General features: G+C 37.9%; 2 protein-coding genes across 2 annotated transcripts; one reads left to right on the top strand and one right to left on the bottom strand.

Moving 5' to 3' along the window:
* Positions 1-4268: 4268 nt before the first annotated feature.
* On the bottom strand, positions 4269-9438 carry LOC106659945 (tetratricopeptide repeat protein 17). The gene is made up of 11 exons (XM_014382730.2): positions 8685-9438; positions 8106-8380; positions 7919-8030; positions 7603-7829; positions 7223-7510; positions 6814-7151; positions 6513-6738; positions 6195-6441; positions 5845-6069; positions 5598-5769; positions 4269-5236 (listed from the first exon to the last, which is right to left on the bottom strand). Exons 1-11 carry the CDS (start codon positions 8796-8798, stop codon positions 5055-5057), a joined length of 2406 nt encoding a protein of 801 aa, XP_014238216.1. The 5' UTR covers positions 8799-9438; the 3' UTR covers positions 4269-5054.
* Positions 9439-10010: 572 nt separating this feature from the next.
* Positions 10011-15150, top strand: LOC106659946 (splicing factor U2AF 50 kDa subunit). Its single transcript, XM_014382731.1, has 8 exons — positions 10011-10197; positions 10635-10915; positions 10990-11250; positions 11366-11504; positions 11571-11626; positions 14397-14678; positions 14768-14932; positions 15019-15150. The coding sequence occupies exons 1-8, from the start codon at positions 10176-10178 to the stop codon at positions 15148-15150; spliced, it is 1338 nt and encodes a 445-aa protein (XP_014238217.1). The 5' UTR covers positions 10011-10175.
* Positions 15151-15487: the final 337 nt, after the last annotated feature.

Raw genomic sequence — 15487 nt, forward strand, 5'->3', positions numbered from 1 at the left:
CGGAAAGAAGATCGAAGATCGAAGAAAAATTTAATAAAATAGGCAAGCCGTCTTATGTTTCTGTCTTATTTCATTGTACATTTGGGATATGAAATATGGCATAAACTTAAGGTGGTTCCCTATATAACCAACACGAGCGACGATCGACGATCGACGGATGCGGACCTATATCTCCAGTCCATCCTCAGGTATTTTTACAACTTACCTCTTTACAAACAATTCTACGTATACGCAACGAATGCATTTATACTATTATAAGTACGAAGCTGCATCGAACCGTAAACTGCATATAAGCCATAAGTTATCTGTTTCCGTCGCGGAGAGAGAGACTAGAGAGAAAACGAGAAAAAGCTAGAAAAAAAAGAACAAGTATATAATACACATCGAAGGGAGTGCGTGGAAACCCCGACGGGGGGGCCCGTATAAGCCCGAATCCTGCCAAGTGTCGTCGTCGTCGTCGACTCCGCTTCGAGAGCTTATAATATTGTGTGCGCGCTTGCCCGGGGCGCGATATAGTGTTACGTACTTTAACTCCGCGCTCGCCCGTTATGAACTCGCGAGAGACTAGACGAGACGAGAGAGAAGTCGGTTATGTACACGCACGACAGCTATAATGAGTGATTCGAATGACTTGCCCATATAGAAAGAGGGAGAGAGAGGCTCGAATTCGTTTACATGAATGATTATTGACTGACCATAGCCCTCGTAATGAGCTGAGTCGATGAAGAAAAAATTAATTTATATTTCTGAACAGCAATTGTGTCGAGAAAGAGCGAATTTTGAAAAGAAGAAATAAAAAAAAAAAAATAACGAGAACATGACGATTGTTAATTAGAACGAGGTAGCTCGAGAATATATATTGCGTATTAAAAAAAAAACTACCGAAGCTAACTTTGTCGTTTTTAAGGATTCGCTGCTCTACAAAGAAAAATGTGTATCGTGTGTATTTATAACAACTTGTAGTTTGTCGAAGCGGTGTAACAGAAAAAAAAGAGAATTACGATAGATCAGACTTGTATTCTGTAAAAATTCAATTGCTATCTTATGTTTATAACTTTAGAGACTGACATTTTTATCAAGTTAATTGAAACATTGTAAATTTTAAAAACATATCGGTTAAACAATTATAATGAAAAAAAAAATGAAAGCAACGGTTAACGAGCGAATCCATTGGTGCGCCGAGCATACACGGACACGGAGGTTTTACATATCGCGCGCTGCCGATAATTTTGCGCGTCGAGCGTCCGCCCACACGGTGCCTCGTCTCGGTGGTGGCAGCGGCTCTCTTTCGGTGCGGGGCTCTTGGCGCTTCGTCATTGGTCAACGGATTAAGGAGCCGACCACGTGGTCGCCCCGGGGTATATAAAGCCGGGCTCGAACGCCGAGCCACTGCCAGTGGTGTGCTCGTTGTCGTGCCGAATCCATTCGTTTGTTGTAAATATTTTTTTAGCATTGTGTCTCGGTACTCGTACGAAATTCAATTTTTTTTCTCGCTCTCGCTGACGCGACTCTGCACGGTAGCTTTCGTGCGGCTCGGAAAAAGGAAAGAAAAAGAAAAACATGGTGTATACACGTTACATATCTGTGCGAGTGTGACCCGGAAGCCAAAGTGAAGAATAATTCATTTAACCGTAGACAAACGACAAAAAGTTGGTAATTCGTATCGATTAAAAAGTCTTGAAATTGAAATTTTAATATCCGACGAACGATATTATGTCCAGCGCTACCACCACCACCACCACCAGCACACGTAGGTACTTGTATGCATGCATATATCGAATTGGCTCGCTCTCGTATTACGACCAACGAATCGATTAACCTAAGGCTATAACTTATGTATCGTGGCCTACTGCTGAATAGTACGTATACACGTATGTACTTGTGTGTAGTGAAAAAAAAAAAAAAACATCGGCGCTTATTAATGCACTCGTCGGGGCTCGCAAGTGTCCAGCTCGATTTATTCGTCGATATACGAACCGATCGTTTTTACATTAACGCGTGGTTGAAAAAATTATTGATGTGTTTGAACGAAAGAAAAGCGCATCGCTTACGTAAGACGTATAGAACACAAAAAAATATCGATAAGTAATCCATTTTTAGGTCTTGCGTCATAAATAATGAGCGATCCTGTCGTGACGATGTTTTATTATTATTATTATTATTATTGTATAGTCAAGTGCGAATGCAAAAAATGCAGAGATCGCGGGTGACGTTATGCTATACAAAAATTGAATTATACAGCTCGTTGAAGAGCAAACACCCCTGGGGGAGACAATCGGTGTTGGTAATTGATTGCAACACACGCGCGCGACTCACGAAATTTTTGACGCTCTACTCGTATTTTTCGTTAACGCAATTTTTCATCTACGTTTGAATTTTCCATCCGCGATTGCGTGCACATGTAGGTGAGTGAAAGCTCGAAAGCTCCAGAGTTGTGACTTTTGAAAACTGCTATACAAATAAGTTGTATCGAGCGAATGTATATTATCCCATGGAATTTATGTACGAGTGCACGTCGCGTGGGACAAACTTCGCGCTGCGCCGGGTGAAATCGAAGTCGATGAATTTTGCATTCGTACAATAACGCGAGAAAACCGAGCCGATTTAGCCGCTTTCTTTATTTACGACCCAATAATGTAACGATACGCGACAAACGGCCGAGTGTTTCTTTTTGAAAAAAAAAAAAAAAAGGTGAAACATAGATTTTCGATGATCGCTACATGACACATTTGTATGTACCATACGATACACACACATATAAAGACACATCGAAAGTTACAAGGAGTATTGACGTATCTTACGAACCGACGTCTTTACACTCGCGACGACTTATATATCCGACTAGTCCAAGACTCTCTCGGCGATACCTACCGTGTGTTGTATTTATAATGGATCCGGTCGTCGAACGACACCTTTTTTGACGTGTACGCGATGAGCCTCGACTTTTATTCATATGCACTCGCGCCGATACCGAGAACGAAGAAGTCGCGACACCGTCGCGTTTCAATGCGTGAAAAAGAACAAGAAACTTAATAATATCGCGTCGTGGCATATACCATTCACTCGGCGACTTAACTGGTGCTTGGTGATGTAAAAAAAAAAAGAAAGAAAGAAATAGTTGCTCTACGAGATTTATTCATGAGATGCGTGTAAGAGTGAAAAATTATGTTGTCAACTTTGAGGAATTATGAATAATTAAGGGCTGTATGAGCGACCGCGTCGAGTGTTGGGAACGAAAAGTTTATCTGTAAAAAAATATACTTTGATACTGTACGATGATAATAGAATAGCTTGAAATGTTATTAACCAAGAATTTGCCGATTTTCAGATCGAGTCGTCAATCAACTACAACAGCGGGTCAACAACTGCAACTAATAAATGAAAAAAAAAAAAAAAACGATGCAAATATCGTTCTTTTTACGATGGACCCCAGTGCAGCTGCTGGCCACTGCACAAGATTAGACATAAGACTCTTGTGCGTGTGACAGCGGCTATGATGGGGCTTCCTTGATACAGCTTAAAGAGTCAAACGTGTATATATATATATACTACACACCCGTTCGTCCCCTCTATATACATGCGAGTGCAGCAGCAACGGATAGTAGTAAGCGAAGAAATGGGATACTACACCGAAGAGGCGCGCATGAACAACACCAGACAGACACGCGAGTGTCGTGCGATATATGTTTTTTTTTTCTCTACTCCGGGTGAAATACACATCGTACGTAATAACACGTGATATCGGTGTAGTGTAGTATACATGCGGAAGCCAACGGGCGGAAAGGGACAAATGCACCTATCTCGATGTGTGTGTGTTATGTATTGTAGCGAAGTCCCACCGCGGCATTATTGACCGATGCGACGCACGCTTTATATGCGCCCAAGCATATGTACGTAAGAATAAAATGTGCATTTCCGCCTTTTGCCACTTTTGAAATGAAATCGAAGATCGGTGGCACACACGTGTATTTCCGGTTTTGTCTTCGCTCGCTGAACTCGTTGAATGGAATGGATTTATGTGAGAGGGTTAAAATTGATACAAAGTTGGTTCAGGTCTATGTTGAATCATTCATTTTTATTTAAAGAAAATAGACGACATAGCCCGCTTAACAGACATTCGTTAAAAATCGATGCAATTCGCGGCCTCTTTTCGTTGCACATTCCGAAACTCGTTCGTATAAAATATTCTTCTATAAAGCACATATAACTTTTAATTGTAAAATAAATAATTTGAAATTGTAACAAAACAGTTTTATTAAAACGTAAGATTAAGCTTTCTCTTTTTTATTTTCGGTTTAAACTAAGTAGCGAAAACAACGTGTACCACAAGAAATCAAAGTAATAAAAATCAAGACTAAATCGATGTTTTCGTGCACGAAAAAGCATCGTTTGGTCCCTTTGACACACGTACATCAAAGAAAATTCGATCGACGTTACACTGGATCCATCTTCAAAGCTCAATCGTCCGTAACAATTTTTTTCAACCGCTATAAATATAAGATCATTTGTAATTGTATACAAAAATGACAGTTGATGAACATCATTGTTACAATGAATAAACTAAAGATATTTAATTTGTATGAATAAAAATTACATCACTTTTTTTTTAAAAAATGCAAAACATTAAAATTGCACTTGGATTACATAAACATTTCAAGTGTTAACTATGTACTTCCTTCTCTCGTCTAAAACTAATGCCTGCATTATCAGTTTAAATTATAGTTACAATTAAGTTTATACGAACTGTTTTGAGGAACTAGTTACAATGTATCCTTTTCAATAGATACATCGATGTAAAGTCAACAGAAACATTTTTTATACTATTTTAACAAGTACATCGTAAATATTCTAAACTTGAATTATATTCTCAGAAATATAAAAATATGCTTCATACAAAATATCATTCAATCATCTTGATAACCCACTCATTCAACTCAACTTTTATAATAAGTAATATATTTTCTATATGAGTCAACTCGTTGCAACTCCTTTGGTCAGTTATTTTTGTTTGTTTTACTTTTCAAGTCTTAATATCACGTAATTAAGGCAAAACATTAGACATCAGGCAACAACGTATCGGGGTCAATTTGAACGGCGAAACATTGAACGCGTTTACAATTTCTACCGTCGTTATCGCACAAAATACTCTCGTCTAGCCGAGTATGATGGGTCTCGAATTTATCCGGCAAATCAGTGATTCCAATGCACCACGTCGCAGTGTCATCGCTTTTCGAGCCTATGAGGAAAAAAAAAATTTGAATAAATAAATAAAATACATTTTCGCTCCCGCAGAGCAGCCCCACTTCAAAGGTATCGGAAACCTATTATGGTCATGCCGAATGAGAAAAATTGGCTTAGAAAAGAAAGCGATTAACCCAATAAACCGTCTACGGTCGTGCGAGAATGCACGCGCGGACACGCGGGACAGCGAGAAAACACCGCATGCAAATGTAAATCGGAGAGAAATGTTAATGACAGGTTAATACCCGACACCAGAGACCAAGTACATATATAGGATAAACATAAACTGCCGATTGTGTGAAGAAATGCAAAACAATCGTTACGTGGCTGGCGTCAGTAGTAGCCACCGAAATCACCTGTTTTAATTTGGATCAATCTCTGCTGGCAGGCGATCGTCTGAAGTATCGTCAGAGCTCGGCCGTCCATGGCGTCCGGCTCCACGCGCAGCGTCTGCTTCAAGTGGTAGATCGCGCCCGAATAGTTTCCCTTCAGATGCAGCAACGTCCCGTACATGAAGTTGGTCATCGGCTGTGCAATTAAAAAATCGATCGTTATATTTAAATAATTAATCGCGCGTTTGAAAAATTGATCGTTAATTCGTACCTCGACGGGATTGGTCTTGTAGGCCTCTTGCGCGGCGGACAGCGCGTTGTCGATGAGGCTGAATTTGTGACTAATCGAGGCTACGCTAACGAGGGGAACGTCTTTGAATTTGTCAGGTACGGTATCGAGGGCCAGCTGAAGGCAGTCTAGGGCGTTGCGAGGTTTCCCGACGATACGCCAGTACAGCGAGGCGAGCATCGATAATACCCACGGCGCGGCGACTTTCTGCAACAGGAGTCATTGAACTTTTTACAATGCTGCTTCTATTTGTAAATGTGTACTTGTCGTATTGAGCAAACAGTCATTACAATAAATGAATCATTTTATGCACTAGTATATTTGATACTTACGGAATTAGTAGCAGTTAGAATGCGCTGACCGATCTCGGATAGCTCGGAATTTTCCACTAAAGCCGTGAGGTGAGGAGCTAAACTCGAGTCAGGCAGATTATTGTAGCCCATTGTAGCTTTAATCAATTCGGCTGGAATATACTTTGGATTGAACGGTTTTGATCCCTTACAAATTGGTGGATACCAGGGCAGTGGATGCTCCTTTACTGAACTCATTCCGATCAATTCATTTACGAATAAGTAAGTCCTGTACAATTAATGGCAAATGAGTGGTCAGGTTTGAGAAAATAATTAATCAATGATAAAAATAAAACTTACACAAAGCCTTTATTTTCTGGTGGTAAGTAAACTGGGATATATTGTTTCACGTCGGTAAAAGGCATCATATTTTCGCATAATGAATTTTTGGGCCAATTGGTCTGTTCAAATTCGTGAACGGACCTTTTTATTTCTAAATTATGGTATTTAGGCCTGTCAGTTGGATCCATAAATACCGAAGAAACTTTTGAATAATCCGGTAGTTGAATTAAATGTTCATATATATCTAAAAAAAATAATAATAATTTATATTCAAATACAATCATTTCCGGAAAACAACATAACGTAGAAAATAATTTACCCTCGCTTGTTTTTGACTTTGTCATACGTTCCCGTATTTCTTTGGCTCGATTTTCAAAATTTTTCAATACTTGAAGGTCCATCTGCAATTTCTGGGCGAACACTTGCCTCTCTGACACAACATCGCAAGAAAGTATTGATTGATCTTCGCCCCTTTGCATACAAGATTGACCTCTCGTTGATAACAAAGAGTCAAACTCATCATCCAGAATACCTTCTGGGGTAGTCAAAAATGGCATTTGTTTCAAATCTTCCCATAAAATTTTTTCTTGAAAACTTAATAACTCAGTCTGTTCACTATGATAAGCTCGAAGCTCTGCCAATATATCCAGTAATTGTCTAAAATATTAAAAATTAGTCATAACAAATTTGTATCAGTTTCGATCAAGTAAAATAAAGATGAAACATACTGATGTAAAGCACTCAATAAATTTTCCAATTTTAAATTACAACGGATTTGATGCTTAGCCCCTCTAGCAACGTCGAGACGAGGGTTTAGTTTCAGAGCATTATCATAGCATTCAATTGATTTATTATATTCTCCTAAATGTGCATAGACGTTTGCAAGAGCCAAGTGATGTAGACTTTCAGTTGGCTTGTAATCTATGGCTGTATTTAAAACAGTTACCGCATCTGTTGAATAATTTGTAGCATGTAAAATCCCTCCTACACTTAATAAAGGTATATCTCTGTACAACCTAAAAAAAATTAACATTGTTTTTATTAATATAAGTAAAATATACTAAATTGATGTCTAACATGTTTTGAATATCTTAAAATGATAATATACCTAGGAGCTTTCACAACTGCTCTTCTTGCACATTCTATAGCATTGTAAGCATCCCCTTTTATCCTCCAATAAATACTAGCTAAGTTTAAATGTAGCCAAGAAGTTTTGTTTTGTTTCAATCCATGAGCAATTTTACTTCCTAGATCTTCTAATTCCATAAAAGGTGGTATATACTTCATGAGACTTTTTTCTGGTTTTTGAGTAAGTTCCCTTCTATCTCGCATACCCTAAAAAAAAGTAATAAAACAGATGGTAATTAGAAATCTGGTTTAATTTTTGTTAATCTGATACACAATAAAGATAAGATATATATTACTTGTAAATGTTCAAAAGTGAGCATATGGAAATTCAATGGGAAAGTTTCTGTACAGTTTGGATCCATTGTTTTCCTATCAATAGGCATTTCTTCTAAACCAAAATCCTCGCTTCTGAAAAATAGATTAAAATATCATTTTCTAATTTTATAGTTGTCAGTGATTGATTGACTTGAGCTAAAATCTTACTTTATTCCATCTCTAAAGCCACCATCCATCACAATGCTCTGATGCATATCTAAATCAACATCATATTTTTCTGTCATTTTACAATCGTGATCAGTCTTATGCAGGCCATTTTCCACCTCAGATGCAGAATGTAGTCCTCTAAATAGTTTATGGATCATTGCCTTTCTTTCTTTCATGGTTCTCAAGAGTTCGTTGACAGAATCTTGCTTGTTTGCTTGATCCAAAAATGTTATAAGATCATAGGACTCTCTATTTCTTTGAAATTTTGAAATTCCCTGTCAACACCAAAAAAATTATTAATTTTCAAATGTAAAAATTATTTCAAATTAAACAGGATAAATATATGATAGATTAATTTTCAAGGGTTCTAAGAATGAACATGGGACTGTAGACAGCAGACACTTTGTTATCAGTTCGATAACCTCGAATTGTTTTAACAATGAGTGAAGTTAAGACAAGCATTTGCAGGTCTCATTTCATATTATAAAAGAACAATGACAGGTGTCAATAAAAATGCAAATGTCTACAGTCAATCATGCGAAACGACAATGGAAACAATATGACACTCGAGTTACTCACCATAGATCGGATTAGTCCATCGTCCGTCACGACCCAGTGACTCGATCCTGGTACGTTGATGATATTTTCAAAAAATACCATCAACAGTATGGAAAACTGCATGAATCGATGCATCGTGGTGCAGTCGTGTATTTATAATATATTTATCGAGATCAATGACGGGTGTTATCGATATCAATGTATCGATCCTCCATGAGCCGGCAGCAACGATGGGTCTCCCGCACGATGCAACGACCAAAAGCGACGTTACCACGACACGAGGTGGCAGGAGCTCGTTAGCGAGCATTCACACTCAGTGTGCAATTAACAAGATGCGGTCGGATGATTCAAAAACAAAAGTAGCGCACACGTGTGTGTGTGCCGTTTGCAGGTTCTGTCCTCTCTGTCTTTGGCCCCTTCGAATCGAATCACTCATCGCGTGATCGTTTTCAACTGTTGCACGCAAGAAAACTGTATAAGCTGCATAAGTTTCGTAGTCGTCGTCGTCGTCGTCGTCGATGCACGTCCCATTGTTATCGCGCCTATCGCGTTTTTTTCTTATCCTCCAACGTGCGCCGTTTATTATTTATCAATCGCGACGCGAATAATAATTCACAACTGTCGGCGCGAGACGACGCGATATTGTGCTTTTGACAGTTGTCGGGGAGAGCCGATACATTTCCCAATTTTTCGAGACTCCTTTACGTAGCTTTCGAACGAGAAGTGCAGTGCACGATCGCGAACTTTCTGCTACGAAACAACAACAGCCTGCTTGTCGACGTCTACTGCTGCAGCACTGCCACCAACCATTGTCCCATTAGCTTACTATATGTAGCTAAGCTATCGCTCCCTTTTTTGCACGCTTAGCTCGCTGAGAAATGATCACGCGACTTCGGTTCGCGCGCGCGCGAGATTGCGAATTGCGTTATCGGCTCTTTCGACTTTGCATATACGGCTTTAGGCTTCTTTTTGTATGCATCGACTAGTTACTTTTTTTACTCACGACTGCATTGTCTTTTTCATGCAAAATGTGTAAGTCATTTTTCAAAAGTATTATGAAATTTATAAGGAGCTGATGAAACTTTTAGAATTAAGATAAATTGATACATTTTATTGTAATTTTTCCAATGAAATTTATCAATTAAACTCAATGAATATATGGTCATTAATTGCTTCATTTTTTTTTAATATCTTAACTTGATTACACTCCGTTTTTGAATATCAACGCATGCGTGCGCGGACGCGCGATCCTGCTCTGCACTGCAACAGCAGCCTGAGCCGAGCCGAGCCGAGCCGACCGGTGCAGCCATCTGACGCTACGGCGGCGCAAGCGGAGAAGACACAAAATCGAGCGACTCCGGCCTCGCGCGAGTCCGTTGTGCGTGCCTGATCCGCCGCATCATAAGAGAAAACTTCTGACGATTGATTACCCCGGAGGAAAATAATTAGACTTAAGGCTTTGTTATTAACGAGGCGTGCTAGTACTCATCGACACCTCGTCCGGCTGCAATCATGGGCGAAGACTTCAACGGAGGTGGGTCACGTTTTTCACCAAAGATGCACCGTTTTTTTTCGTTTGACATTGCTTTTGTAACGATTTGTAATCCACGACGACAATGGCCGCTCGATGGCTGTTGGGCTTGTGTGTGCGTGCTTGTGTGTGTGTTGTTAAACCGTGAAAACAGAATTCTAGGTTAAATGTCCCGCGAAGCTAAACAATCTTTTTTACTTATTTAGTTTTTGAAATTCGTTGAATAGCTGTTGATCAGGCTGTTGATTTTTTATTGATTTCTTGGTTACCGTTGGTGCTGTATATTTGTGTATTTTTGTACAATTTTATAACAATCCTTGGTGCTTGGTGAATAATTTAGTTTGATATTCATTGTTTGGTGTCCTTGATATACACAAAGTTTACAAAAATATATTTTTGTTAATTATTATTTTAGTAATAAATATTCATCTCTCTTGCAGACCGTGATCGTAAAGAACACAGAGAAAGAGACCGTGGAGAGAAAGACAGAGAAAGGGGTGAACGAGACAGGGATCATGGTGACAGAGACAGAGATAGACGACACAGATCAAGAAGTAGAGATCGCAGGAAACGCTCCCGTTCAAGGAGTAGAGACCGTAGAGACCGCAAACGCAGTAGTTCTCCCAAAAAGGGAAGTTCTTCCAGAGGCTCTAGACGAAGAAAGCCTTCGCTCTATTGGGATGTCCCTCCTCCAGGCTTCGAGCATATTACTCCACTACAGGTTTGTGAATAACTATGACTTTTATCAAAGCCATCGTGAATCGTACTAATTTTTTTATATGTTTCATTTTTCAGTATAAAGCCATGCAAGCTGCTGGACAAATTCCTGCAAATATTGTTGCAGACACTCCACAAGCTGCTGTTCCTGTTGTAGGGTCCACTATTACTCGACAAGCTAGACGTTTGTATGTTGGAAATATTCCTTTTGGAGTAACAGAAGAAGAAATGATGGAGTTTTTCAATCAACAAATGCATTTATCTGGCTTAGCTCAAGCTGCTGGTAACCCAGTATTAGCTTGTCAGATAAACCTTGACAAAAATTTTGCTTTCTTAGAGGTGAGGTTTATTAAAAATAATAATTATGACAAATAGTCAATAATTTTGTTGCACAAATTAACATCTCATAGCTGTTTCAGTATAAGAAAATTTAAAATTTATTTTAATATTTCAGTTCCGTTCCATTGATGAAACAACTCAAGCAATGGCCTTTGACGGTATAAACTTTAAAGGACAGAGTTTAAAAATTAGAAGACCACATGATTATCAACCAATGCCAGGAATGACAGACAATCCAAGCATGAATGTTCCAGGTAACTGTCATTTTAAAAACTGAAATTAATTTTTTATCATGGTAACTAATTATTCCCTTTTTACAGATTCACCACACAAAATCTTTATTGGTGGTTTACCTAACTACTTAAGTGAAGATCAGGTATGTAAGATGTTTATTTTTGCAACTATCACACACCAGATAATATTGATTTCATTTATTTCTGTAAAATCACTGATTGCAATCACAGTAATCTTTGATGTACACTAATACATGAAATGATGTTATGTGTATTGATAGACGTGTGTGCGATAGTTATCGTATACACCCTTATTAAACAAGGGCCTGATTATTTTAAAAACATGTACATGTATACAAAATCCAAATATCTAGCTATTTAGCTTGCTGGTATTGGTTCAAGGTGCTAAGTAATTTCTTTGTTCATCGAGGTATGTATGAGTTTTTCCCAGGTGTCAGCGTTGAGTAGGATTCTATCTATTTTAGCCATAATAGCTAATTGTTCTTCAATTTTGAAAATCGCTATTTTGCGACAAAAAATTTAGGTGTTTTTATCAGAGATTGTTGTTAGGAATCGAGTTCATGGTGTTCACTGTTATTTTTGTGACTAATTTTTCAGGATATTTAAAATTTTTTTGAGCCAATCATTTTCCAAAAGTCTCAAATTATCATGACAATTTTTGTCACATTTTATAGATATAAATGCATATTTGCAAAATTTTTGAAAGAATATGGTAAATTATATTTAAAAAAAGTTAATGAATACATTGCATACTCTTACGAACACTATGAAAGTGAGTGAGTGTCGTTACAGCTTTCTTAAACAGCACGGCTCAGCGACAAAGAAGAAACTATTATTTTCAGCCTTTTTTTAGGCACGCTGTCGATTGGTCCCTAGTGGTGTGTATATTTACAGAGGAATCCATACATTTCAGGGGAGACGGGAGTAAATTGGATTTAATTCGCTTAAATCTTTTTATTTTTATTATTTTTATCTTATTATTGAATAGTAATTCAACACATCAATTACTTATTTAAAAAATCAAAATATAATTTGATTAAATAATTATGTTGAATATCAAGCAAATGCAGTATATTGTAACTGCGAAAAATTGATGCGATTATTCTATCTATGATAAAGTGACCATGCCCGGTGTTAAATCACTTCAGCTTAATTTTTTCTTCCAAATTATCTCGGTCTCCCCTGCATCGAGAAATTCTATTTTAGGGAGGAAACGGAACCCATAATTTTCAAAATAAATGATTTCACTATGAAAAAGCAATCAAGTCTTTAGTAGATCAAACACATAATCTCTATGCAGTTCGCAAAAACGTCAAACGCACTGCTGGAGATCCGGGCCGAAGAATCGAAACTTTTTTTTTATCATTTAGGTATTTTGGGTTATCCTGCGTACGGCACTCGATGGTTCTTCAGGTTTAAAAAAAAAAACGTCAAAATTTTTTAGGAACGCCAAGAGTGACAGTGTTATGCTTTCCCTTTTTTGCAGCAAATTTTCTTTTCAGGCAAAATTTTTTCAGGCTTTATCTTCGAGTATATGCCTTGATATTTTCATGTTTCACAGGCTTTAATGAAAAAAAAAAACAGACAAAAGCAAAAAAAAGCAATACGTCCTTTTTCAGTAAAATCATCTTTCAGAAAAGAAAAAGTTTTCAACGAGAAAACCGATATCTTCAACCAGTATAAAGATCACAACTTTGAAAAAAACAAAACAAAAATTTGAACTATGTGATGCACTTTCAGTAAAATGTATCTTTCCCTTTTCTTTCCCCCTATTTTCATAGCTTAGAGTCGCGCCGATCGAACAAATTTGCTTTCTACTTCTACTACTACTACTACCACCAGTAATGCACATGACAAAAATCCACAATGCCTGGAGAGAGGCTTACGCAGTCCCTCGAGGCAAGTACTAGTTAACAACACAGTTCACACTCCAGTTTCCTCACTCGAGATAATATCTTTCATATCGACGAGAGAAAAAAAACAGCTACGATTGCATTATCACACTTTAACCGAAAAGCCAAAAATAAAGAAAAAAGAAACAACCGACGAAGCGTTCGCGAGGGTTAAAGTCCATCGAGCGAATCGTACTATGCGTGCAAACACTTTTTTCATTGCGAGCGATCGTGGAAAAATTTTCCTTGACGGTAGAAATATCACGCGCACTCGCGCACGACGACGAAAACGTTCGTGCTTATGATTAATTTAGCTCTAGCGACATGTCAGATCTGAAAAATGCATAAAACTTTGCATCGTTGTTGGATCGAAAAGAGAGAATAAAGTACCTTGACGAAATTTCAACAGCTAAGAATGATGAAGCAGGTGTAAAAAAAAATTAGAGTTAACACTAACAAAAAAAAAGGGGATGATAATAAAGTCCATGTTTCGAAAGCTTTGGGTCTTGAAAGTTTTGTTGAGTTCTGAAAAATTACATGAAATGATTTTTGGTTCAGTTCGTAATGAATTTTGTCAAAATGAAAATTATCGTCTTTCAACGATGATTCAAAGCGACGAAACATGGGGGAATGCTGAGAATAGAGTTGAAATTGTCCAAATACTTTAAAAGTATTGCAATTCAGTGGTGAGATATGCACAAACTATTTTGATTTGTTGTACGTAATATTTTTCCAAATAGCTAAGTAATATTTAACTAAGAAACATCTTCTCTTATTAATTTACTCAAAGCTTTTGGTATTGATAAATTGCTTCACAAAATCATAGTCAATCAAACTTACCACACTTCACGATAAACCATTCAAATCAGACAAAATAAATTGAATCAATCGTAATTTCCGTTTTTATCGAAAAGCTCTATTCTCAGTAAATCGTACGTCAAATTCACGAACTTCGACTCGCGATTAACCCATTTTCTTCTTTTTTTTTCTATTTACATAGGTTAAGGAGTTGCTAATGAGTTTCGGTCAACTGCGAGCATTCAATCTGGTGAAAGACTCGGCTACCGGCTTGTCCAAGGGCTACGCGTTCTGCGAGTACATCGACGTGTCGATGACGGATCAAGCGATAGCAGGACTCAACGGCATGCAGCTCGGTGACAAGAAGCTGATCGTGCAGCGCGCCAGCGTAGGTGCCAAGAATCCGATGATCGGAGCCCAGGCGCCGGTTCAAATTCAAGTTCCTGGCTTGTCCATGGTCGGCACGAGTGGACCTCCGACAGAGGTATTATTAATTCCTTTTTTTTTTCAAATATTTCATTTCATTTGCATAAAGTTGGTAAATTTTTCTAATCTCTAAACTGTCCTTCGCAGGTACTGTGTTTGTTGAACATGGTGACGCCGGAGGAGCTCATGGAGGAAGAGGAATACGAGGACATTCTTGAAGATATCAAGGAAGAATGTAACAAATACGGCGTTGTGAGATCCGTCGAAATTCCACGACCGATTGAAGGTGTTGACGTGCCCGGATGTGGAAAGGTTTGCATCGATATTCAATTTTTTGTTAAAATTGCGATCAAAAAACTTCTTTATTGTAATCAATTCTTTTTTTATTTTCATTATAGGTATTCGTCGAATTCAACAGCGTCATCGATTGTCAAAAAGCACAACAGACGCTCACAGGTCGTAAGTTCAATAACCGCGTCGTGGTCACGTCGTACTTCGACCCCGACAAGTACCACCGTAGAGAATTTTAAATCACTATTTAATAATATTTTTTTTCTGTAATCTTCACATAGTGTAAATGTCGCTTTGTTTATGTAAGAGCAATATCATCGTATAAAAAAGAAAAAATGTATATTGATTGAGTTTCTTCGAAACTAGTATCTACAAAAATACTTACCCTGTATTAAATGGTTTTCAATATTTACATTTTTGTCAATGAATTTTATAAGAATGCCTATTATTCTCTTGGAATGCGTTTATCTGCACGCGAACGCACCTTCTTTTTTGTGATTGGAACTTCGAGAGTGAAAGAATAACTTGGGTTTTCTTGAGCGATTTGCGCGTCTCTCGGTTCAATTATCTATACAT

The sequence above is a fragment of the Trichogramma pretiosum genome, unplaced genomic scaffold (genome assembly GCF_000599845.2).
Source record: "Trichogramma pretiosum strain Unisexual culture from Peru unplaced genomic scaffold, Tpre_2.0 scaffold19, whole genome shotgun sequence".
Classification (NCBI taxonomy): Eukaryota; Metazoa; Arthropoda; class Insecta; order Hymenoptera; family Trichogrammatidae; genus Trichogramma; species Trichogramma pretiosum.

What these genes read in the sequence shown, in the direction of transcription:
- LOC106659946 (XM_014382731.1), top strand. Translation starts at nt 10,176, where the DNA reads ATGGGCGAAGACTTCAACGGAG. An exon ending in GGGCGAAGACTTCAACGGAG is followed by an intron (nt 10,198 to 10,634) that starts GTGGGTCACGTT and finishes TCTCTCTTGCAG; the next exon opens with ACCGTGATCGTAAAGAACAC. An exon ending in ACGTGCCCGGATGTGGAAAG is followed by an intron (nt 14,933 to 15,018) that starts GTTTGCATCGAT and finishes TTTTCATTATAG; the next exon opens with GTATTCGTCGAATTCAACAG.
- LOC106659945 (XM_014382730.2), bottom strand. Translation starts at nt 8,798, where the DNA reads ATGCATCGATTCATGCAGTTTTCCATACTGTTGATGGTATTTTTTGAA. An exon ending in TTCTAACTGCTACTAATTCC is followed by an intron (nt 6,070 to 6,194) that starts GTAAGTATCAAA and finishes CTCCTGTTGCAG; the next exon opens with AAAGTCGCCGCGCCGTGGGT. An exon ending in ACAAGACCAATCCCGTCGAG is followed by an intron (nt 5,770 to 5,844) that starts GTACGAATTAAC and finishes TTAATTGCACAG; the next exon opens with CCGATGACCAACTTCATGTA.